This window comes from Pyrgilauda ruficollis, unplaced genomic scaffold (genome assembly GCF_017590135.1).
Source record: "Pyrgilauda ruficollis isolate IOZ18807 unplaced genomic scaffold, ASM1759013v1 scaffold12, whole genome shotgun sequence".
Taxonomy (NCBI): Eukaryota; Metazoa; Chordata; class Aves; order Passeriformes; family Passeridae; genus Pyrgilauda; species Pyrgilauda ruficollis.
In genome coordinates this window covers 9,422,026-9,446,200 of record NW_024510321.1, presented here as the reverse complement: position 1 = coordinate 9,446,200, position 24,175 = coordinate 9,422,026, and the positions used below count along the sequence as shown (strand labels likewise).

The window sequence follows — 24,175 nt, the reverse complement described above, 5'->3', positions numbered from 1 at the left end:
AACAATTTTAAAGCATCCTTTACAAGAAGTCTAACTGCAAAAGTCTTCCAGGAAGACAAATACATGGAGCATCACCTTGGCATTGACATTAAACTTGTCCCATCTTTTTTTCATATTGCATAATTGCTACAGAAATTTACAGTCTTTCTGCACATACAGTTACAAATTTCAGCCACAAAATTCTGATGTCAGGACAGACCAATGAGGGTCAAGTTTTTGATGTGGCTTTTTTTTTTTGTTTGTTTGTTGGTTGAGTTTCTTCAGTTGCAACCTGTAAGCCAGGCAAGATGGCACCAGTGCCACAGTACTCTTGATCAAAACCAAGCTGTGCAATCTGTGAAATGAGGGTGAGGATACAGCCTTATCATACTCTAGGAAAATGGAGTCAAAGGATTAACAATCAGCACTTTAAACAATATTAATAAATATTTATGAAGCACAGTAAGTGGGGCCAAACATCCAACAAGTGCACAGATATGTAGCTCACTGCAGGGTGACGACTGCTTTCAAGTCTTTGGTGACACACAAAGAATTCCATATATTTAAGAAATTACTTTTAAATTACAAAGTTTAAGAATATACCTTGTGAAATGTAAATTTCCACAAAAATAAAAAGTACTAAATAAAACCCACAATGAACAGGAATGGCACCTACCCACATTTTTTAATTTATACTATTCAGTCTCCAGTGTATTTCTATAAAAACTCAAGTTTAGTCAGAAGACAAAATACAGAATGAATGAAACAAAACTAACCTCATAAATAAAATAGACTTTGGCATTTACATAGATTCCCATGCGTACTACTGCGCGCACAGCAGCATTCATACCTGGGAAGAAAAAGCAAAATCACATTGTTACAGTCATCCAGCACTTTCTGTATAGCAAAAGTATTGTGTCTTGAAAATAAAGAGAACATTAATTCATTCCTAAAGAAAGACAATGACCAGCATCCATTAAAACAGAAATTTGCTTAATGACAGTGCAAGCAGCCCATGAGTATGAAGGGTTCAGAACTATTCTTTGTTACAATAATTATGTGAATGCCAGTGTGTGTGTGTTAATCAGAGATTAAATTGCTGCTGACTGCAAAATAGCACTGTAGAAGTTACAGCTACCGAACAACGAAGTAAATTAATTTTGCAATAATGGTTAGTTTCCAGTCTGAAATGCAAAACATTCAGCAAGCTAAAATTTAGCTTCTTTAAATGAGAAATTATATTCAAACAGTTTTTTCTGGGATTTCCAAAATAACACAGGTGTATATACAGCATTTGTGGGGAGCAGAGCCAAAGCTGACCAGGACAGATGCTCATTTAAAAAGACAAAAGTAGCAGTAAATTAATATAAATAATACTACATTGACTCATTTGACAGAAAAGCATCTGAACGCCACTTTGGTCCCAAAAATGCAAGCTCTGATTGGAATTCTCTGCTCACAAGACATCTGACAAACTATAATCCTGGAAAATCTTCCATTTAAGTCCCATGGTCAAACACTTAACCTCTTGAGCAACAGTGGAAGTTCCCCTGATCCCTCTAGACAGGCCAAATTAATTTCTCTTATGATTCATTCCTTCAGATACTGCATTACCCTTCCCATTATTCAGGAACTTTCTAGAACTAATCAACTAATTGCTTCCATACACCAAAACACATACAGGAGATCACACAAAGCATGAAGAGAGAAATAGTTGGGCTACACTGACAGTCTTGGCTCATCAGTAAAAAATGGATCCAAGAAGGGTAACAACCCAAAGTACCAGGAATGAATTCTCCAAATCTGCTGTATTTAATATCAAAACAGCCAAATAGCAGGTAAGCTCTGCTGCTCAACACAAGTGTTAAGTGTTCACCTCTCCGCAGATATAAAAGCTGGTAACTGAATACATAAACAACAGAGCAAGTCACAAAGATCTAATCCTACAGTATTGACCTTAACTGCAAAAAATACTGAGCTGCAGAAGTCAACCTGTCTAAAGAATCAGGCTGAATTTTTCTCAAAGATTCATTATTTATGAACCAGAAAGTCCCTAAAGTTGCTCAACATGAAACAAAAGAATTAAGTTTGCCAAAACCAAAAAGTTGATTTTGCTGTTTGTGTAGATGTCACTTACACTTCCGACAAAAATCACAAGTAACAATGTTTTCACATAAGTTCTGTTTTAGGAAATTGTAGCAAGAATTCTTGCTACAGAGCTGGAGTCGGCCTTGTGGCACGGCTGGAAAAAGCTTTCAAATGCCAAGACAGCTAAAAGCACAGCTTTAGACAAAGAACTAGATGATGCCAAAGAAAAACAGAGAATCTCATCTGACAGCCTGTAATGAAAGTTAGCATGATAAATCTCAGATCAAACAGAGCAAAGTTATCTCCTCAGTGAAACAGTTTTCACAACAAAATTAACACCCCTCAGAGACAAAGACCTTTAATTTTAACAAACTGACAGCTCATCACAGCACTGCCATTTTCCACAAACAGGAACACTCAGCACAAGGTACTCCTTTCACCAAAGCCCACAGCTTGCTTCTATTGAAGCACACGTTGTGTGGGAGGCTTTTTTGTTGTTGCTGCTTGGTACGGAGGTTTTTTGGCACTTCTGTTTTGGCTTTTGGTTGCTTTTTTTTTGGGGTTTTTTGTTTTTCCAAACAGAGGGATTGCTGTTGTTTGGTTTGGTTTATTTGTGGGAAGTTTGTATATAAATCCTCAATACAGCCATATACTTTCTTAGTGAATATCTTTCAGTTTCCATGTTTCTTGCATGAAAAAATAGGTAAAATTCACAACTTGCCTGCTCCATGAAAAGGAAAAATCCCAGGGAAAAAAATCTGTAATCCCACAGATTACAGACAGACAGCATTTTCCCAGTACTACCACTGCAGCTTTATAAATTTAGGTAATCTACACTTTATTGTTATTTTGTGTTATATATTTTACCTCCTTATAGAGAAAAAGGACTTGGGTGTCTACTGGCAAGCTCCTAGCTTACATTTCAAAAGGCTGAAGATTAAAGGATATTAGAATTTGATACCTGCAAAATACAGTTAACACATTGCAGCTTTAGACTGCTACAGTTTGGCTGTCTAAATTGCAGTAATTCAAGAAAAAAAAAATCATGAAGCCTCTGTAGGACTGTCTAATAAAATTTCATTATTTGTGGAGTCTTACAAAAGTATTTATGAATTACTGTAATAACCATGAAATGTTATTACTCATGCTTACTACTTTATAAGAGATTTAGCAGGTTAACTGTGGATTTAGTCCTGAATAATAAATGCGGTTTGATAAACATACAGGATTAGAATAGCAGCTTCAAAAGAAAGCCACAAGTGAAACCAGTATTTTTTTAAATAATGTAAGAATTATTTAAAATGTTTCTGAATTACTACTTGCTTTTTAATTAAAGCCTAGGAAAGAGGGAAATTTTTATTTTGCTCTTTTGGACTCAGCAAAGCTTAAGTGAAATACAACTACTTTCAGGGCTTTACATAACATCCGAATTAATTTAAAAGTTGATAATTTATTATCCTTGATCTTGTTTATTCAATTGTCCTTAAAAGGAGCACTTGGTTTTCATAACAGGGTTACAAACAGTACTGCAGAAATCTTTAAATTATTTCAAAGGCTCTCTCTGCCCCCAAAAGAGTACCCCTCTCTTGTGCCTGCATCCTGGCTCATGAACATATGCACCTCTACAACAGAGGAGGTTCCACATGAGTTTGTGTTTAAGCCAAGTTTGCCTTGCCTTAGTCAGTCAGACATGCCTTTAAATAAACAACTGTAACATAAACCACTCAAAAGCAAAATCAAAACTATGCATCTTGGATAAGCATCAAAAAATACTTAAGTATCACCAATTTTAAAGATAAACATTGGCTTTAACACAGGCTTAATGACTTAACACATATGTTTCAGTGCTACCCTGAATAAAGATTCAGACTTAAAAGACTATATAGCAAAAATCACTAAGGAAAATGTCTAAACATTACCAAACAGGAAGATTTTATTCAAATATGTAAATGGTTATGTCAGTAAGAGCCTATAATCATGAAAAGAGAACAGTCAAATCAAGAACTGAATGAATCAATAAAAACACAACTTGAATTTGTTCCATTTACTTTTAATTATATTACAGATTCTATTGCATATAAACACAGTAGTTATTCTAGATACCTGAAGACTACATTACACAATTTTCCTGAACACCAACTGTATTAGATCAGAACGTTCTACTGCATGAATAACACAATTGCAGAACATCTAGATGGCAAACATACCTCTTTCTTAAAAATCTTAAGAGACCAGTTTCAACCATTGAATCCACTAATTATAAAAGCAGCTTCTCAAAAATACTAAATGCATTGAAATAGTTACATTCATCCATTAATAACTACATTCCTTAATTTAACATACAAATAGTACTAATAATATTGTATCTATAGACACATATGTATTTCACATACATGCCTATTGGCATGCACTATTCTCAGCTGGAAAAGGTGCCTTTTGGGGGGCTAGAATTCAAAAATTCCTTGTGACTATATTCAAATCACGTAAGCATTAACAAACTCTAGTTTGGATGACGTAAGAAGAATGTAGCTTGTTTTAGTTTGTGACTTCTTAAAAAATATTTATTTTCCTGTATTAGTTGAGAAGCTTATGGTGGAAAAGAAATCTTGCCACCCGGACAAGACTAATACATTTACACTACTATATTGAATACATCTTCTGTTACTCAGCCTGTAATGCTTCAAGAGCAGAAATATGTAAATCTTTGCTTCCACAGTCATGGTCAGTGGTATTCCAAAGCCCTGGAATCCAAAAGGCTTCTTCAGGGCTATTTTTATGCTGTTTTTAAACCCAGTATTTGCTGAAGGAGCTGAGCTTTATAATTTGCTCAGTGCCAAGATTTCTTCTTCCAATCTATGCCACCAGGACAAGACTTGTATATCTACACTACTAACAAAGCCTTAGAACCAACTTGGTTTTGGTTTTTGGGAAGCCTGGAACGCTGTGAATGTAGAGATACGAAGCACTTTATTTCAGCAGGATGAGCTATGATATTCCAGACCTTCCATCCCTTACTTATGCTGTCCTCCTCAACACTGAATCTTTGAGTTTATCTGAAAAACAACACAGTCCTATTCAAAGGCCTCGAGTCAGTTGGCTGGGCAGCAGCTCCACAGCCACAAGCACATCCTTGCCCAGGAGTGCACAATCACCTTCTGTCAGCGGCTTCCCCACGACGCTTCCTGCCGCCGAGCCGTGCCTACCACGGTCCCGGAATAGGCTGTTGGGAGGCTGCGTGAACGTCAGTGACCTAGGTGGTCAACACTGTCTGTGGCAGACACTGGCAACCCACAGAAAATTCAACCAGTGCACTTCATGACCTGAAGAAGAATGGCCAGAGAATCCAACAAAGTGAGAAGCGTGAGTTATTAAACACCATTTATTAAACCACCTTCCTGAGCTGCAACCAGTACAATTTAGAAATACTCCAGAAACTGAACCAACCCACAAATATTGAGAATTGATTGTCAGAACTTTTTGCCTCTCAAGGTACTTGTGATTACGGTGGAAAGTACATTTTCAGTTCACAATTTAACAGCTGGCTAGCTGAAGTGATAGACTCTCAGGTTTGGTACTTACACATATTATAAGTGTACTAAATAGAGAACTTGTTTTCCTATGAAACAGATCACTGATAAATTCTTTAACTCCACAAAGAAAAAAGTCCAGTATGACACATATACATCCTATAGTCTTTAAAATTCTACTGGTAGAAAAAAAAAAGAAAAATGAAACTTTCAAGGAAGTAGTACCAATGCGGGGAAGTAACTGACAACTTAACATGCCCTATAAATAGAAAGCTTTGTGTAATTTACATAAATCTACTTTTAAATTATTAGAAGTACAAATAACAGTAAAGGGATTAATTTCACCTTAAAATAATTTTATGTATATTTTATTCTCTGCGCAGACTTACAGTCCAATCTAAATACTGGCACCTATTAAGATTTTGTGTTTAACAGGTGTTTTTTCTACTCAATTGTTTGTGAGTTTAGTTTGGATTACAGATACTTTGAAGATTTTTAGTGTCTGACAAATCTAAAACAAAACAAAACAGAAGACTGGAACTTTATTCCTAATACTAGAACTTTTTTGCTTACTTCTGAGTCAGTACCTTTGCCTCACCTACACTTTGCCTGAACAGATTATTTTCAAATAGCTGTAACAGCAGCATACTTCCTTCTTCATGCACTTCAGGACTTCACTTCTCTCACACATTTACACTCTGTCCTCCAAAGGGCAAATGACCTTGAGAGGGCATGACTCATTCTGTCCCTTGTTTAACTCCTAACCTTCAAACTGACTTGAGGCTGCTTATTTTACACATCTCTGCTGCTACCGAGATAGTAAGGGGTTATGGTCACACACTGTTGCATGATTCAGGTGAAATGATCAAGTTCTAAAATGCTGGGAAGGTTATTTCCTTGTTCTTCAAAGTTAGGACAACAATGCTGCCAATGAAACAGCTTGGCAGGCATCCAGTTTACTTTTTTTGGTCTTTGTGACAACCCTACTCCTTAGACAGTAACTTTCACAGGCTGTTACTCTGGAACTCTGCATGCTTCTGTGGCAATCTGCCAGAGATAAAGTCTAGATGTTACCCGTGGATTCTGCAAGTCCTTCAAATGCCTTAATTCACACAGTGACCAGTGAAGATTAGTACTTTATAAAAAGAGATGCATCTGCTGCTGCATTATATAATCTCCAGCCATGCAGAAGCAAGTTGCAGGGCTCAGCCTCTTGCTGAGCACGGGATTGCTGCTTCAGGCAGTACCCTTTTTGCCACACTTTTAAATTAAAATGGCGATTTTGCCACCAGACCATTAAGACAGAGACGCTCTGATGCTCAGTTCCTCCTAGAATCTTTTAGCAGTGGAATTGATATCACTGAGGGCAAACTGGATAAAACTTGAACAAGTGTAGCCCCACCGAGGGGTAAGAGAAGCCATTTAAACGCATCTATTTGTTTTTTTTCTCCAGAGCTGCAACACTTTCCTCCTCGATGGCAACAAATCCCTTTCATCCCGATTAGAGTTTCGTATAATCCTAGGTAAACCCGGGGGCTCCCCGTTATTCCTGCGGGCAGGGGGAGGGAGGATGCTTCTCCCAGCCCAGATGACGCAAAGAGGCGGAATCTGCAGCGACTCGCAGCGGATCACGTACACACCGGCGGAGGGAGGGAGGGAGCGCGGAGACACTGGTCCATGCAAGCTACCACCGCATGGACGCGCCGGGAAAGCCGGGTAAGAGGAGATGGGAGGCTGCCCCGCCGCGGGCTCGTCCCAGCAGCTCCCCGTGTAAAATCTGGGGAGAGACTGCTCCCTAAACCACCGAGCTCACGCAGAACGAAAGGAGAGGCTCGCACCCCCCATTCTCTTCACAAACGCGAATAAGTGCCGCTTCTTCTTTAAGTGAATGTAGTCTCGAGACAGTCCCGGCGAAAAAAAAAAAGTAAAACAACTGTAAATTAAAAGAAGGTGCTAAAAGCAATTATCATTGAACAACTCTCCTCGTATAAGCAGAGCAAGAGTCCTCTCGAACAGCACGGAGCATTGCGTGTTTGAAATCTTAATTAACTGAAACTTCAAACTATTACCGTAGAATCACAGAATATGCCGAGCTGGAAAGGACCCATTACGATATTCTGGTAGGAAAAGGGAAAGTAAAGTGTTGAAAAAATGGATTCTTGACTAGGTATATTGTGATCAAGCCTCTTTTCTTTCCCATCTCTCTCAATGTCTGCAGGTCTTTTGTTCGCCCTGTCCTGTAGTAGCTACGACTTCCTCTACACTGAAGAGATTTAAGAAGGCGAGACACGTTTCTAACATACTCCTACGGGGGGAAAGTAAACCACGATCTGAGCGTTCTAAACCACGGCTAGGAACATAAACGTGTTGCTGGTGCCAAAACGAAGTGAAAAGCAGATGAGGCGAGGGCTGGCAGAGCCCCAGCAGCGCAGCCAAGCCTCCCACCCGCCGTGCAGGGCGGCACGACCTCCTCCTCCCCCGCTCGCATCAGCCATCCCTCCTCACCCCACCATCTCTCCAGGGAACGAGACATCTTGGTAGTAAAAGTTACTGCAGTGTTCCTACCCTCTCCCTTGCCCAGCCTGGGGCAGAGGAAACGTGGAGAGGAAGGCACAGGGGAAAAAGGGGTGAGGGGATGTTTGAACCTCAAGCGCCCAGGCCGTGAAAAAATTATCTTTTAAACGCGCTTAGAAGGAAAGCCGGGTCGAAGGCCAGCACGGAAAGAGGAACCCGAGCACCACTGCAATCCCGTGTGAACCGCTCCCAGAGCCCTCTCTCCACTCCCTCCATGTGCCGCACCGTGGTTTGCCGACACCAGCCCTGAAGCAGCCCACGCTGTTTCCCCGGCCTCCCGCATGGGCGCCCCGCCAGCCGGGGAGGCCCTTCCTTCCTGCCCCTCACACCGCCCTCGAGGGGCTCCTCGCCCTCTCCTGCTGCTGCCCCACTCCCCACCGTGCCCGCAGCTCCCCCGCGTTCTCCTTCCCCCTCGGCTCCTTCCCCTCGTCCTCCCCGTGCTCCCGGAGCAAACGGTGTGAGCCGCTACCTTGGGCATCTCCGCCGCTGGTCAGCACCCCGATGGCCTTCCCGGCGCCCGAGAGGTTCTCGAAAAACTTAGGCTGGTGATCCATGGCGCTGCGGGAGCGGCACCGGCGGGCGAGGCGGAGCGCGGTCGCTGAGGGAGCCCCTGGCCGCCGGGGTCTGCCCCCGCTCCGCTGGACCGAGCGTTCGGCCTCTGCGGGAAAAGAGCGCGAGCAGCCCGGTGTGGGTGTGTGGTTACCGACAGGTAAATCTCTGCAGAAAACCGGAGGGAAGTGGCAAGGCTGTGTGCAAAAGCCCGGGAAATAAAAAACAGAGCGAGCCGAGCAGCACCTCTTAAGCTCCTCGCACCCGCCGCCCCCCGCTCTGCCCCGCCGCCGCGCCCTCCCCGCCTCCCCGCCCCNGGCGGGCGGGGCGGGGGCGCTCGCGGGGCGCGGGCAGGTGGGAGGGGGCGAGGCGCGGCCCCAGCGGGGCGGGAGTCCCGGCGCCGCCTCCCCGCCTTCCTTCCCCTTCCCCCTCTCCTTCCCGGCGCCCGAGGTGGGGGCGATGCGGGAACATGGCTGGCGCCTTGGCACGGCGGCGGCGCGGGGGAGGGAGTTGTGTTGGCTAGAGCTGGCTCATCCTCCCCGCAGTAGCGGCTGAGGAGCGCCGCGTGTCTCCGTCGCGCCTGCGGCTCCTTCAGCTGAGGCTCTCCGGCGGCTTCCCGTCGCCCTCACGGCTCTGCCAGAGGCTCGAGGGGGGATTCCGCCTCCAGCGTGTCGGTTCCTCGCAGCCCGATGCCTCCGGCGCGGCTCGGGCTCGCTGGCCCGCCCGGCTGCTGCTCGGAAGGCTCCGGCGGGGAGCGGAGAGCGGCTCCCGCTGGGAATGCAGGACAGACGGACAGACGGCTGGGGGCCGCGTCTGGCAGGGTCCGTGTCACGGGGGCGGGCAGGGACACCCTGAGGCCCCGAGCTCTGCTCTTTCTCTTGTGGCCTCTCATCCTCAGGTGTGTCGTCCCGCTGAGGATTCTCAGCACCGCAGCGGGCGCCGGTAGGAAAAGGAGGCTGCTCTGTGAGTATTAGCGCTGAGAGACAGAGTTTGAGTCAAAGAGAGCAACGGAGGTCAAGCAGTTGGGAGGAATTGCTCCGGGTGGGAATCGAAGTCTTTCTGCCTTTATTTTCGTCCTCCTATTATGCGCTGATGCTTTTGCTTGGGGAGTGGTTAGTACTAAGTACTACCACTTAAGCACGCTCTTAAATTCCCTGTATTGTAACACCACGCTGGCAGAATAATGTTCTTGATCATAGCAGCTTGCATAGTCACGGAAACATTAAAAGCGCCGAGTTTTGGTAATTTAAGCAAATAAAGCTGTATTACCCTGTATACTGTTGTTTGTGGTACTTTGCATAAGTAAAAGTATTTGCGAAATCCGGCCAATTTACTTGCACGAAATAATAAAGCAAGTCAGGGAGAGAGTCAGAAACAGCATCAAAATGCTGACTCGAGTTTTATTTTTTAATTGCTGTGTTAATTACTGGTTTAATTCAATGTCTTCATCACATCACAGACAGCTCACATCGTAAAAATACACGTGCTCATCCTGTCAGCTTTCACGCAGACACATGTGGAAGTACAGTCATTTGAGTAGTTCAGTCAAAATTACTCATAGATAAGTGTTTGAAGCCATACCTGAAAATGGATATTTATACCTAGCGTGTGGGCAGCTCACATTTGCAAATCTACACTGAGACTATTATGAGTGTGAGTTGACAACAGAAATGATCCATTGACAAATAGATTGCATAGCATGAGCATTAATATCTCTGTAGGAATTTACTATATTCTTTCCCGGATCTGAAGTCTTGAGTCACAGATTATAATGAAGGTGAACTTCTGTTATAGAACTATGTAAACATCCACAAAGTCATGCTGTGTTCAGAAGATTTGGTTTGATTCGAAATCACATTATTTTATTTGAGAATAGCTCTGCAAAAGCTGAATTAAGGTCTTTGAGTGATTCAGGGCTTGATCCAAAACCTGTAAAATCAAGAAGATCTTTTGCTGGTAGAAACTGTTGTGACTATTTTAGCACCATGGACCAAGGACCATTGTCATCTCAGGAGCACTTTGACAAAGCAACAACTTCTTGTTGCTTGTGTTTGCTTGGTGCAGCTATTTCTAAAAAATGGCTATTCACTGTAGCTGAAGCATTCACACTTTGTCTGGAAGTAGATGTGTCCCTCTTACTTCCCAATACAACCTCAATGCTAAGGAGTTCCTATTTTCTGAAAGTATTTTTTTTCTTCAATTGCTCTATTGTACACATTAACTTGTAAGTGATTAATTTTTTCCTCCTCGTGTAACAAGGAATCTGCCAATGTTTTCATCATTTTTTATAGCTACTTCTTGTTCTTCAGTAGAGCTGTTGGGGAAGAATTGTGTTTTGGCTGTGCCAGGTTTTTAGAGGTGGGCGGAGAGGAAAGTATTTGGAACTGTTTGTTCCTGGGGCTGTCTTGATATACTTAAATATCTTCCAGCAATACAATTGCCTCTAATCTTAAGAGTGAGTGACTGCCTGGCTTAAGTGTTGAAGATTGTTGGGGAAAACAGTGTTAGCCTTGTGGGATATTGTTAATGCAGCTAGGTACACATGTATAAATTACACTGACACCAAGAGAATAGGCTCTTTTCAGATATGCAAACTGATAAACAGAAACTGTGTATCAGAATAAAGCCTCAGCAGGTCATTTGCACGCTACATTAGGTGCTATAATTGTCCTGTTACTGTAATACTAAATGGAACCAGTTTACCTGGCATAGGGAGAGGACAGGTGAGTTTGCCTGTTCTCTGATACTGACCATTGCAGGTGGTCTGGTGCATCCTTTTCACATTGCCTGTTTGTTCCCTGTGCCGTGTAGGTCAAGTCTATCTGCCCATCTTTGAATCTCATCATGACCTAAAAAATCCTGATTGACTCTTTGACATACTTTGGGCTGCTACCCACCTCCCCTTGCCCCAGCATCATTCCAGGTGCTGCTTTAAACTGTACAGCAGTTCATCTTCTGGGTCTGATACCACAGATGCACCCAGTACCACATTCAGCACAGCGTTTTCCATTGAAATCAGGTTCAGCTGGGAAGAACAAGTTATGCCCAAAGAGAACAACATTACAGCATGGATACCAGAACTGAATGAATGGATTTCCAGCCAAGTGAAACAGTTTTCTACAGCTAGACCTTTCTTGGGTGTGGATTCTCTGGCATCCATGATACATGAGCCCACACTTCCAAGTTTGTCTGAGGTGCTTGGAGGAGTTGTTTCTTCTGCTTGGCTGTCTTTTTTCCATGAGACTTAGGAATCATAAAGATAAATAAATTCTGCATATTCAACCTTTTAGTATTATTAGAAACCACACAGAGAACAGAAAATGAGATGGAAGAATTTACAGAAATTCTGGCACTTTAAAATTAAGGGAGCTAATCATGGAATGCCCAGATAAGCATGAAAAGAAGGAACTAATAAATCATTTAGGTATAGTTTCTGAGCAGATGGTGACAGTGATTTCTTTAAGAGAACTGACTGCTTTCTTTCATAGTACTCCCCTACTTCCTGTACGAAAAAATTTCCTGGTCCTACATGTCAACTATAGAGGATTATTTATTGTTTTCAGTGAGGAATGACAAAACATCACCATATATTCATCATGAATGAAAATCATGTATTGAACATGAGCTACAACCTTTTCTTGAATGTCAAAGGCTGTTGCTTTGAATTTGCTGTAACTGATTCTTCAGTTGAAAGGTTAGGTACAAATTTAAGGCATTGAGCTGAAATAAAAGTACAAGAGTTTTGAATGGTACTTTAATCTGGCCTTCTGTAAATTAAAAGCACAAATTTAATCCCTATGTTTACTTAATTATAACTGTTCTTAATTAAAATAAAAAAGACAATGATTGAACAGTATTTGGTAAAGTAATTTCTTCCACTCCGTTTTTATCTTGGAATCTAAATGTAAAACATGACAAATCAGTAGCAAATTAATTCCTAGCCAAAACATTTTGAATGGGAATGTTGTTACATAGCTTTAAAACCAAAAGCTATTGTTCTGCTTATAGTAGTTTTGAAGCCTCCAGGGTTTTATGGAAAATGTTCTATAAGTAGTTATATGGAAAATATGTCAGTGTGGTCTTTAGCCTTGATATTATTTGTTCTCTGGTAAATTCATGTATGATTTCTTAAATGACACATACAAATTTTTAATTTGTACCCAACAGGTTCATTATGTGTCACTGTTTTTCCTTCCTTCTGCTGCTGGCTCCTAAATTTACTGCTTAGTGCCACCATCAAACAACATGCTGTATCTGTCTAGGTTATCTAACTTTCAAACTTTGATTATTGAAAAAAATCCCAACCAAGTTCTAAACCCCTAAAACCTCATCTTTCTGTGGTTTGATGTGACCTGGAGTCCACTTCTTAATTGAAAAGTGCATTCTTTTTGTTTTATTGGGTAGGAAAATTCACAACTGAGCTAAATACCACCCAAAATTATTGCAGACTAAAGAGAATCTGTTACTGTGAAAGATACATAGTGTAAGATATACTCTTTTTGGAAAAATTGAGCAGTGCTAGTCATAAATGTATCATAATTGCTCAGAGATTTTTAAAAACCCTCAAAAAGCAGGAAAAAAACCTGCCTAACACTTCAATAAGAGGAAACATTTTGCTAATTAGTCAATTAATCAATCATACAATTGACTAAGCTATTTCTCCAGGTTTGGGGTCAAAGGATGTGAAAGCCTTTCTCACCTAGAAAATTTCCACAGTGAGCCATCATTTGGCACCACAGAATAATTTGCAAACTTGCTGTACTGAGCCACAAAAGGTATATGTCTCATTGAAGTGGGTAAGGCCATGTATGCATAGTCATAGTCTGCATTAAAGGGATACAGACTACTCATGTGTTCTCAGAATGTGGTAGTTCTTCCTGCAGCTTTCTCCTTAAGTAGTGTGAAAGGATTTGAGATACCAAGGAGAATTCTTACTCTTTGTGGGATAATTCTCAAATTATGTTTGTTTACTTTGATGCTCAGTGTAAAAATGTGAACAATAACCTTAGAACATTGTCTAAAATGCAGAACTTTTAGGTGAATGCCCTAATTTATTATAGGTGGTATTGTCCTTTTGTACAGTACTTCTGAATTAGTGAACCCTTGGAACAGCTTCACCAGGAGTGTTGGAGTGTCCCCATCCATAAAATGTCCTCCTGATTGGTGGGCAGATTGTGGAGGAAGGCTTCAATGTACTTGGGCAAGACTTATTTTACATGGAGGTCACTACTGTTAAAGAGTGAATGATATTAAAGTCTTCTCTGAAGATTTGTTATACCATATTCCTTGACAGAATTTGGTTAGAATAATGTTTGGCCACTTGTTTCTGAAAAGACACGAATACAGACCACATCAACTAAGTGCTTATGTGGATTGGGGCCAAATGGATAATTTGGCTTGAAGCTTTCTCTGTTCCTTTCCTTCGCAGGATTGATGGAAATAACTGCAAGGGGAAAAGTCTGAAAGAACTAGGAGAGATAAAGAATGTAGATGATTTGTGCAACTTAGGGCTGCTCAAGGAGACAGGAGTCTCTTCCCCTTTTTTATGACATTGAGGATCATTTTTATGTGTAAAAGAAAAACAACCAAAAAATCACAAGAATTTTTTTCTACTTAAAATTATCTACTCATAACTATATTTCAAAAAATGCTACCATTAGTAGCATTTCAGTAGTCTGATTTCATTAATTTGATTGGTTAGTGTAACTTCATTCCTAAATGGAAGCTCTGATGTTTCACAAGCTTCACAATGGTTGTTCCCTTCCACAAAGAATAGAATTTTACAAAGTTAATATGGCAGTATAATTGAAGTAATATAAATATAGTTATGTCATCACTGATATGATGAATTAAGAATGCAGTCCTCCCAAATACTTATTTGTGCAGCAGTTCCTCCAAATATTCAACAGTTCTCATGATACTGGAGAATTTTAGTTTATTTAAAATTAAACTGATTGTGGTTTATAGTTTGCAATCTTTATGTTTTGTAATACATGAGAGTTAAATAGATGACCTTGTTGTCCATTGCAGTATAAATACTCATCTTGCTTACCAAATGCTTTTGCTGAAGTTTAAGAATTTATATTGCTTTTATTTGTACTGTTAAGAGATGTATTTGATATATATTTCTCATTGGTTTGCTTTACCTTTGAGGACAGGTTTCACTCTTTGCAATAGAGATTGTGCTTGTTTTCTTTGCAGTTTTGTGCCTTGCCTGAAAATGGCAGCACCAGCAATGCTTAAAATAACTTAGGTGGTTGTGGAGACCTCAGGCAGCCGTTAGTGATAGACTGCTCAGATGGACAGAATGATACGTGACTGCAGATTTTATTGTATGTGCTGCGACCCTAGTCCTCCAAAGGCTCTTGTTCAGCGTGGTGTCTTCGGATTGAAAGAGGATTAAAAATTGCCTAAGCCTAATGGAGACATTGATTTGGGGGCACTGAGGTGGAGGGAGAGCATAACTGCTCTAATGGAATGTGTTCCAGAGTGTACAGGACATTTTTGTCTCTTTCAAAAACTCTCTGGGGAGTACAGTGCCACAGAGTTGTGTTTGCGGGACCGAGGAGACTAGAAAAACAATTTTGGTACCAGTGCTGAGAGTGGGATCATCATTACACATGCACACGTGTAGCCAGTAGGTTCTGACAGAGATTACGAGTACCTAGAGATCATAATGAACTAAGGTATTCCATCCAAATAATTAGCATTTCAAGAGCAGTCTTTGTCTTCCTTTCCTTCCTTTTATGTATTTTCTTATCATCCATTTTCCTTTTCTCCTTGCTTTCACTACTTTCAACTTTCTTCCCACCTCTTTCCCCCTTTCTTCTTAAATTGAAGGTAAGAATAACAGGAGTTTTTTCACTGCCATCGTTAATTTCAGTATAGTAGTTAACTGCTACAATTTCCATACTCTTGCTTCTAAATATTTTTATGACCTTGATTCAGAATCATAACAGAGGATGAAAAATATGTACTGTTTCCCTCACAGAATTGAAAAAAAAAAGCCTGTAATAACTGGCAGAGCCATTTTCATTTGCAAGAAGCTGGTCTGGATGCCTTATGCAATGTGATCTGTTTTCTTCCTGTGAGGGGAATTAATAACATCTCATTTCTCCTTGTCTGTGAAATTTAATAAGTTAGCAAAGATGTATTTAATATTGAATTCCTTGGAAAATGCATTTGTGTGCATCCCTCGCACAGAACAAAACCGGAAAAAGTCTAATCTCAGATTCTGTAGCACAACCCCCACCCCCTCCCTGAAAAAAAAATCAAGCCCAAAAAAACAACACAAAAAACCAGCCCAAACATATTGCTTATGCCAGAACCTACAGTTTAGAAATAGTTTACAGGCATAACTGAGAATTTAAGTTACATATTTAAACTATGGAGCAGAGCTGAGTAAAAAGCCCAAACCAGATTGATTTTGCTTTTATTTACAAAATTAATACTGTTGTAGTGTAGTGTAGTGTAGAATTGAAGAATTTAAGAGTTTGAGCCTCAAATATATTACATATCCATATACAAACATATTAAATATTTGGTTTCTTGCCTTTTTGTTTTTCTTTTTTCTTTACTTGTATAATAGTTCCTTGAATCCCCTTAGAATTTTAATGAAGAAAAATTGATTTATTTGATTGTTTTTGCAAGTGACCAAAGCCCTTTTAAAATACATTTGAGTAATACCATTAGGATCATTATGTGAAAATAGACAGCATATTGTGAGTAAATTGAACGGTGATTGTTTGGATCAGGCATAGATGGAGAACATTTAATGTTTAATGTTTACAGTCAATTTTCTTAGGCTGCTCATTTCCCTTCTAGGAAGGCAGTGTTTCTTTGACCTTGAGTGTCTCCATTTGCTGCTAGGGCCAAATGCCTCGCACAGCATCTTGCCTTTAGAATCCTGGTGTTGGAAGAAGGTTGGCACAGATCTCCCATTGCATTCACAAGTATTTTGGTGTAGTTTCTTCAACCTTTTTCATCAAGGGAATCAGAAGGTGCGTGTGACTTATCTCCTCCCCTGTGTCCCAGTGTAGGATGTACTTTGGAGTATGGCATAGCATCTTCCGTGGAAGGGAAGAATGTCAGTTACAGGCTAAAAACATCAGGTGGGGCTTACACACGTGGTTTCCCTGCCAAGCGAGTTACAGCTGGCCTGAAAATAATTTTGTTTTAAGAAAGAACCAGTGTAGTTTTAGAAACTTGGGCTCGTGTGAGGAAATTCTTACTGTGCAGTTGTCTGGGTGAACAGCATGAGTCAGTGCAGGATTGTGATTAATGAGAAAAGAGGAAACATTTCATAGCTGACAGATTCAGACCCAAGGGGTACCTCCTTGTCCAGGGAAAAGAATTGTTAGAAGCATGAAGAGCACAAAATTGCTGAAATTACAGGGATTTTCTTTGCAGGTGTTAGGGCCACAATGTCCCAAAAGCCATGCACCCTGACAAGAGGCCACTGTGCCTGTAGATGATGTCATTAAAGGAGGGGATTTTGCTACAGAGCAAGGCCAGTACTGAAAATGAAAGTGAATACGACTTGTGGAGTTGGTCTGGCAGCACGCAGCCAAGTCTGGAGCAGCAATCCCTTCCTTGTCATCTTCGAGCAATGTCAGTCAGCAAACACTTGGAAAAGGAGCAATAAACATTCTTAAAAGGAAAGGTGTAGTGTGGGTGTTGGAGGGAGAGGCTGCTGAGCACGGATCCAGCACATGGATCACACGAGGAGGGCAAATGGGAGATTTGTACTCTGTTCCTTTATCGTGGAGCTAATTCAGTTTTACAACCTTTTCAGCCTTGTAATGAGTTCACATCATCAGGTTTGCAGCAGAGTTTCCCCTCTGCTCTGGATTAGGCCTTCAAAGTTAAACCTTATGAGATAACATGAAATAACAATTTGAAATAGTTTCCTTTAAATAATTTTGCCACCTAGATATTGTACTTAAAAATGAACATTGCATCTAGTTATATCTTTCAGGACATGAGAGTTTAATAAGAAAATTTCTTTGACCAGAAATAAAGAATTCAAATGTAAGAGAGTACCATATGGCAATAGTATTTTCATTATTTTATCTGTAATGCTTAAGATTCACTAGCAATTTTACCTATTTTATCTATATTTCTTAAGAAGCAGAAGTTATCCACAAAACAAAAAGATGAACAGTGTTTAAATAAGCAGGAGCAGAATATTCATTCCTGTCAACAGGAGCAATCCTTCACTCTAGCCAACAACATTAACAGTTCTGTGACAAAAGACAGGAAAGTCACAGATCACAGACTGGGTAAGGCTGGAAGGTTATCTGGCCCAAGCTGTCTGCTCAAGCACGGTCATTCTAGAAAATGTTGCACAGGATTTTGCACCTAGATGGTTTTTGAAGTGACCTCTATGCAAGTTTAGCAGTTGAGACAATGGAGCCATGTGTCCATTGAAATTTCAAGGCTGAGTCTAGAAAGAATTGTGAATTTGCTGAGCTGAACAAAGGCTGGACATGTTCCTCTGTGCTAGACCTGCTCTTCTAGAGGGGAAGCTGGGCTTCCAGGTAAATTCTGTATTTCTGGTGAGACTGTCTTATGAACTCAAATTGTTGATGGTGGAATTATTTTCAGGACTCCATGCTGCAGGAAAAGTCTTACTTGGAAAACAACTTGGTATCTCAGCTAGACTATGCTAGGTTTTTCTGATGTGCAGTTGTGATATATTCAGGGAAAGTGCAAGTGAAGAAGGAAAAAGGATGGGGTGAGAATATAAAAATATGGAAAGGAAAAAGCTTTAGCTATAAAATATTACTTCTTTATTGCAGAATTGCTGTTCTATTTGTCAGAAAGAGCGTTGTCTTTGAACAGTTTCCATTAGAAAAATCATGTTGGTATTCCAAGCTAGCTAGAGACAATGGGACTATTAACTTGTACTGGATTTGAGTGGTTTCAAGAAGTGGAATTTAGTAATGTTGTAGTATCACAATGGCTGAAGTATTAAAAGTAACTTGGAAAGAGCAACATGGTTGTTATAAAATCTTTACTATTTTTCTCTAAGTATTTCAAAATTGTCTAAAGCACATTAGACTTAGAATGATTACAGCAATAAGGTTATCACGTGAAGAGTGTGTTGTTAACAAAGTCCAACAAAACAGTATAAAATTGTCCCTTCATCAAAGCACCATAAGCTGTTAGTGTTTTGATATGTGGTGTGGACTGACTCATATGAGCTTAAGCTAAATGGAAGCTCTCTGAAGGGTTCTCTGGAGTATAATTCAGAGCAGCTATTTTTTTCTTATTAGCTACATACCCCAGCCTATAACAGGCCGTGCTGTAGCAAGGTTTTTTCCTCTACTATGGCTGAGTGAAGATCACATAAAAAGGCAATGTGGGGCTGCTTTCTTCCAATGTTGTGGTTAGCTCAGATTAAACTGAAAACCATGTATTCTCATTAAAGTCTAGAAGCTGGTTTATGGCACTCATTTCTTCTTGTTTTCAGCTGTGAGTTCATGTTAAAAACTGAATAACAACTGACACCACTGTTGTTGCCTAAACAGCTCAGTTGCTATAGCTGAGTAAAATCTGAGTAAGCAGAATTTTCCCATTTGTGCCTTTGCCTCGTGCCTGTTCCTCTTGAGATGCCTCTGTGCAAATGGAGTGGGTTAAAACTTCAAGCATCAAATAACTAGTGTATATTTGGATTGTCATATGCTAATAGCATAAATATGTCCATTTTCACTTGCTCTTGCTATTCTTGCCATTCCTGTATGCCACCAGGTGCCTTTCTCCTGAGCAATAGCTGGGTCAAGGACAGCTACAAGCTCTTACCATATCAGGTACACTAAAATGTTCACGCTCAATCTGAGTGACAAACCAAACTGTGTTATGTGCTTCATTAAATTAATCAGTTCAGACTATAAGGAGAGTACCATTAGACTTTTAATGATGCTGGTTATCCAATACAGACTAGGGAAGAGTTTAAAATCAAATTTTATCACATGATATTGGGAAAAGCCTATGGAAATAAGAATGCAAGTGTGAAAACCTTCAAAGTCATCATGGATCTATGCGTGTGTTGGAAAGAGTGACCACTCTCATCTCTTTCAGAGGTTGGAATTAGACACTCATTAATCTGGTCTCATTAAATATGATGTTTAATATAATACAGTATTACTGGTCAATTTCCAGTATTGTACCTTAAAATGTGTTCTTCACTTAAAAGATTGTGCTTGCTGCATCTGAGGATATACACGCTTCTTGTAATTATCAAGGCTGCTGCTGAGGAATTAGGTTTTACAAATATGCTTTTAAGATGAAAATTTGAGTGTGAATACTCAAAACTGTGCTTAAATGTTGATATTACAAATTCCTCTAGGCAGATAAATTCGTATATACTGGACATAAGTAGTTGAAAAGAGTACTAGAAAAGAGTAGTTTTAAATTTGTGCATGCTAGTGATTTCAAATAGAAGAAAAAATAATAAATTTAGTCTATTGCAAAGATGTTGTTTTATAGCATGTACAGTCTGTTTGCTTTACTTATATTCTGAAATACTTTCATGCTGAAGTACTTCATAAACATATGCTAAATAAGATAACATATATTTAATCCTGTATCTACAATTTTCCAAGAAAAAGTGTAGGCTGTTCAACATGATAATTCTTTCATATTTTTATTTCTCTTCTTTTTCAAAATCTTTTTCCTCCAGTCTTTTCTCTCTCACTGCAAAATTAGTGTTTTAGAAGATGCTTAATATCTTCTGTCTTTTTTTCTCCAAAGCATAAAAACCTTTAGCAATTCTAATGCTATTTGTCAAGAATTTGACAAATTGAATAAGCCACTCATGAATTGGTATTTTTTGAGTCATGTCAATTTTTTGTTGTATAAAACCAAGATTGCTGTTATTCTGCTCTTCAGAGCCTAAGTGAAGTACTGATCTCTAGCCTGTTTTTTGATCATGCTATGGCCAAGTGTTTTAAAGTTAGGTCAGGTATTTTTTGACTACCCTGTGCTGTAGAGAGTTTTCCTGAGAATGGAGGGGGAAAAATTACATATATTTATATATTTATGTTTATATATTTATACCTGCTGGTCCAAACTTTCTGGCACTGTCTGGCACACAGAGTGGATTGTGGCCATGTCTTGTGACTGATGTCCCCAGACAGAAGATAACAGATGTCTTAATTTCATGTATTGCTCTAACTTGCCTGCAAATCTGCGAATACACAGAAAAATGTGTTCCTGTGAAGAGAGTACAGGTTGGTTTATTAATTGAAGACCAAAGAAAGTTAGAAATAGCCAACTTTTCCTTCAGAAACTAAAGTGTCTGTCCTTTGAAATGGCTATCTGAAATGCACAGTGTCACTGCTAGATGCCTGAAACTTTTCTAATGCTAGTCACTCTTCTTCTATGATAGAAGACTGAGATAGGTATTGTAAAAATAATGCATTCATCAAATGATTCTTTATCTGAAACTTGAAAGCCCGGTGCATCTCTTCACTCCTTTATTTTTCCACAGTTGCTTTTGTCTCCTTATGCGTTCTGCATTAAATATTTTAAATGCTTTTTGTACTTTCCAATCTGATTAAAACAGGTTATGACCACTATCAAAATAAATATTCAGACATATGCATTGAATAATCATCGTACCCAAACTCAGTTTACAAATGTCTACATGTTCCAGAATAAATATGTGTATGTTTTAAATTGGACTATAATCAAGGGAATACATTGGAAAGTGACAGTAAGACTTTTTCATTATTATTACTATAATTTTCTTTTTAAGTATTTAATGCTATCAGTATATATAATATGCTCACACTGGCACTGTGCCATTTATGATGGAAAGGGCAGATTCATATAAAAATAATGCTAATATGTATCAATATCTGCCTTAGAAGGCGAAACACTTCCTCAGTTCAAAGATGTGGAAAGTCTGTTCATTATTTTAATGTATTATTTGGCTTAGTGGAATTTATTAATTGAAGAATTATGATTCTTGTACTGATTTCTGTGTGACTTCTGGGCATTATTTTTTTCAGCTGGAACAGTGTCTGCACACTGATCGAGTCTCGGCTGAGTGAACACTTTCCAATTCAGGTGATGCATCAACAGGGCAGTATAGTGAATATGTCATGAAAGAACACAACTGTGTTCAACTTGGTGACAAAGTGATGGTCCAAAAGGGCTAATATCGATTAACTGGTTACTCATATATTTCTTTGTAAAAGATAGAAGTTCGGGGTTTTTTCTGAAGCCATTTTTGAAAGGAGAGATGAAGGGATCTTGTGACTTTGGGAAAGTGAGGTGCTAGGCTGCCTATAAAGACTCAAACCAGATTTAAAACCAGCCAATGTCCAAAAATGGAAAGAAAATGACACACATAAGGTATTACAAATATTTTTACTTTTTTCATCTTTGTGCAATCTAAGAAAAGTGTAAATATTAGAATCTTTTGCAGTCTCCTGATTGGTTTTAGCATCTTTGTCTGACGAGACAACTTGAAAACCAATACCTAGAAATCAGGAACCACAGGAATAAGGCGTATACTGCTAAAAGATGTTATGAAACACTGTTCATTCACTGTACCCCTCCTTTCTCTCCTGCAAAACTGTCAGTTTCATAGATGTTATCTTCTTCTACAGGCTCTCAAATATTCAGTGAGCTGTTTGGAAAAATGTGCCAGTATGCAGTGCTGCCAGTGCCTCCTAGATACCATGTGAGCATTTAAAGGTGTTTTGCTGTTGAGGGGCCTAGTCTTTACAACAGAATGTGGAGATTTTTTGTTGTTTGTTTTGTTGTGTTTGTTTTTTTTAAATATCTGTACATACATAAAATTTGCTTCTGGATGATCAAACTGCCGTCTCAGAATTCCTGAATGGCTGTGGAAGCCTGGCAGCACAGTGTTGTGGAAAGAGGCTGATCTTTTCACACATGAATGGTTAGGGAGCCTTGTGACTGCAGTGCTAAAAGTGCAAGAGTGCAAATGTGAGACGTGCATTGGAAAAGCATTGGGCTGCCAGAGGTTTGTATTTCCATAGCTTGATGGATGTGAAGTCAAATAGTGTAACTGATATGCTGACTTTTTAGCTTGAAAACAGTTTTGGAGGGCCCTATCTATGATATCTATTTTATGAAAAATATCACCTTTGGTTTTGTAAAACAAATAAATACAAATATGTCCACATAGGGCTTTTTGCATCCTTTTTATTAAGGTTTAAGTTTTTATATTAGTTTAGAAAAATATCTTGACAAAAATAAGTTAATCTGTTTATAGTCTTAAATGAAAGCAGTGTGTTGCTTCTTCCTTTAATTTTTACATCTTGACTTGATAGAAGATCCTTGAAGGATGTGATAGAAACTGACTTTGCTAATCTTTTGCTCTTCTCTTGAAAGAGTAGTTTTCAATTCTTTGGAGTATCTCTCTGGAATGTGCATGGATCTCTTGCCAAACACAGTGATCATTTGACTGGGAATAAAAAGGTTATTAAGAAATGTGTATTAACTGGTTTGTAAAAATTACATCCAATATTATGGCAAGCAATAATAACTCAGTGTGAGTTGAGAAGAAGCATATAATTATTTAAAAGAAATTTAAGAAAAAAATTATTAATTTTAGGAAGTCTATCTAAAGCATAAATATTCTTTAATATATATGATGACCATTTCTTTTCCACCAACAGCCATATGGTTAATCCTGGCCAATGTGATGTAAAGTTTTTCTAAATAGGCACAGACTGCCATGGGTTTTGGTGCTGAATTAAAATAAAATGTTTTTAAAAAGACCATTATGATACATTGCCCTTGACATGAATGTGGACCAGAAGATTTTCAGTGAGTGAAAATCTGTAGTGCATGGAAGTGGGACACAATTTCACAGGTATGTGCAGCTTTGATCAGCAGTGGGACTTCTGGCATAAGATGCTGCTTTTTATCTTTAGCCTTCCTTAAATTAAAACAGGCCAGGAAGAAACAGCCTACTTACCTTAGCCAAAAAATCCTCCATTTTTTTGAAGCAGTCTTGCACTACAGATTCATGGCTAATGTTATGTCTGGGCTTCAGCTGAAGGGAAGGGAGAAGAGAAGAGAAGAGAAGAGAAGAGAAGAGAAGAGAAGAGAAGAGAAGAGAAGAGAAGAGAAGAGAAGAGAAGAGAAGAGAAGAGAAGAGAAGAGAAGAGAAGACTGTTATTTTGAACAATAACTAGTATATAAAAGTTCAAACAGTGCCCTCTGATGGACATGATTATCAGCTGAGAGCACTGTAATTCTGCTGCCATATGCAAGCCTGCTGAACGGGTTAACGCTAGAGGTAGTGCAGCACACACTGTGTCTGCAGAGAGATCAGGAAATGAATGTATCAGTGTTCAGGGCAAGGCAAGCACCTATGGATCTTTTTTTTTTTTTTGGCAATACTGGTCTTGTCAGTCTGAAGGAAACAGATTTCAGAGTAACTGGTGGTCACTGACATTCAGTGTTACAGGTGT

The 24,175-nt window shown here is 39.5% G+C and overlaps 1 protein-coding gene across 5 annotated transcripts in view; it reads right to left on the bottom strand.

Annotated features, from left to right (window-relative positions):
* Positions 1 to 9,015, bottom strand: part of LOC121365631 (phosphofructokinase, platelet) — a 42,824-nt gene extending 33,809 nt beyond the window's left edge. For all 5 annotated transcript variants that reach the window (XM_041490019.1, XM_041489988.1, XM_041490003.1 and 2 more), the window contains exons 1-2: positions 8,638 to 9,015; positions 756 to 829 (exon numbers count right to left, since the gene is read on the bottom strand). In XM_041490019.1, coding sequence (XP_041345953.1) covers positions 756 to 829; positions 8,638 to 8,722 — 159 coding nt within the window. In that variant the 5' untranslated portion in view covers positions 8,723 to 9,015. The remainder of the gene's footprint in view (positions 1 to 755; positions 830 to 8,637) is intronic.
* Positions 9,016 to 24,175: the final 15,160 nt, after the last annotated feature.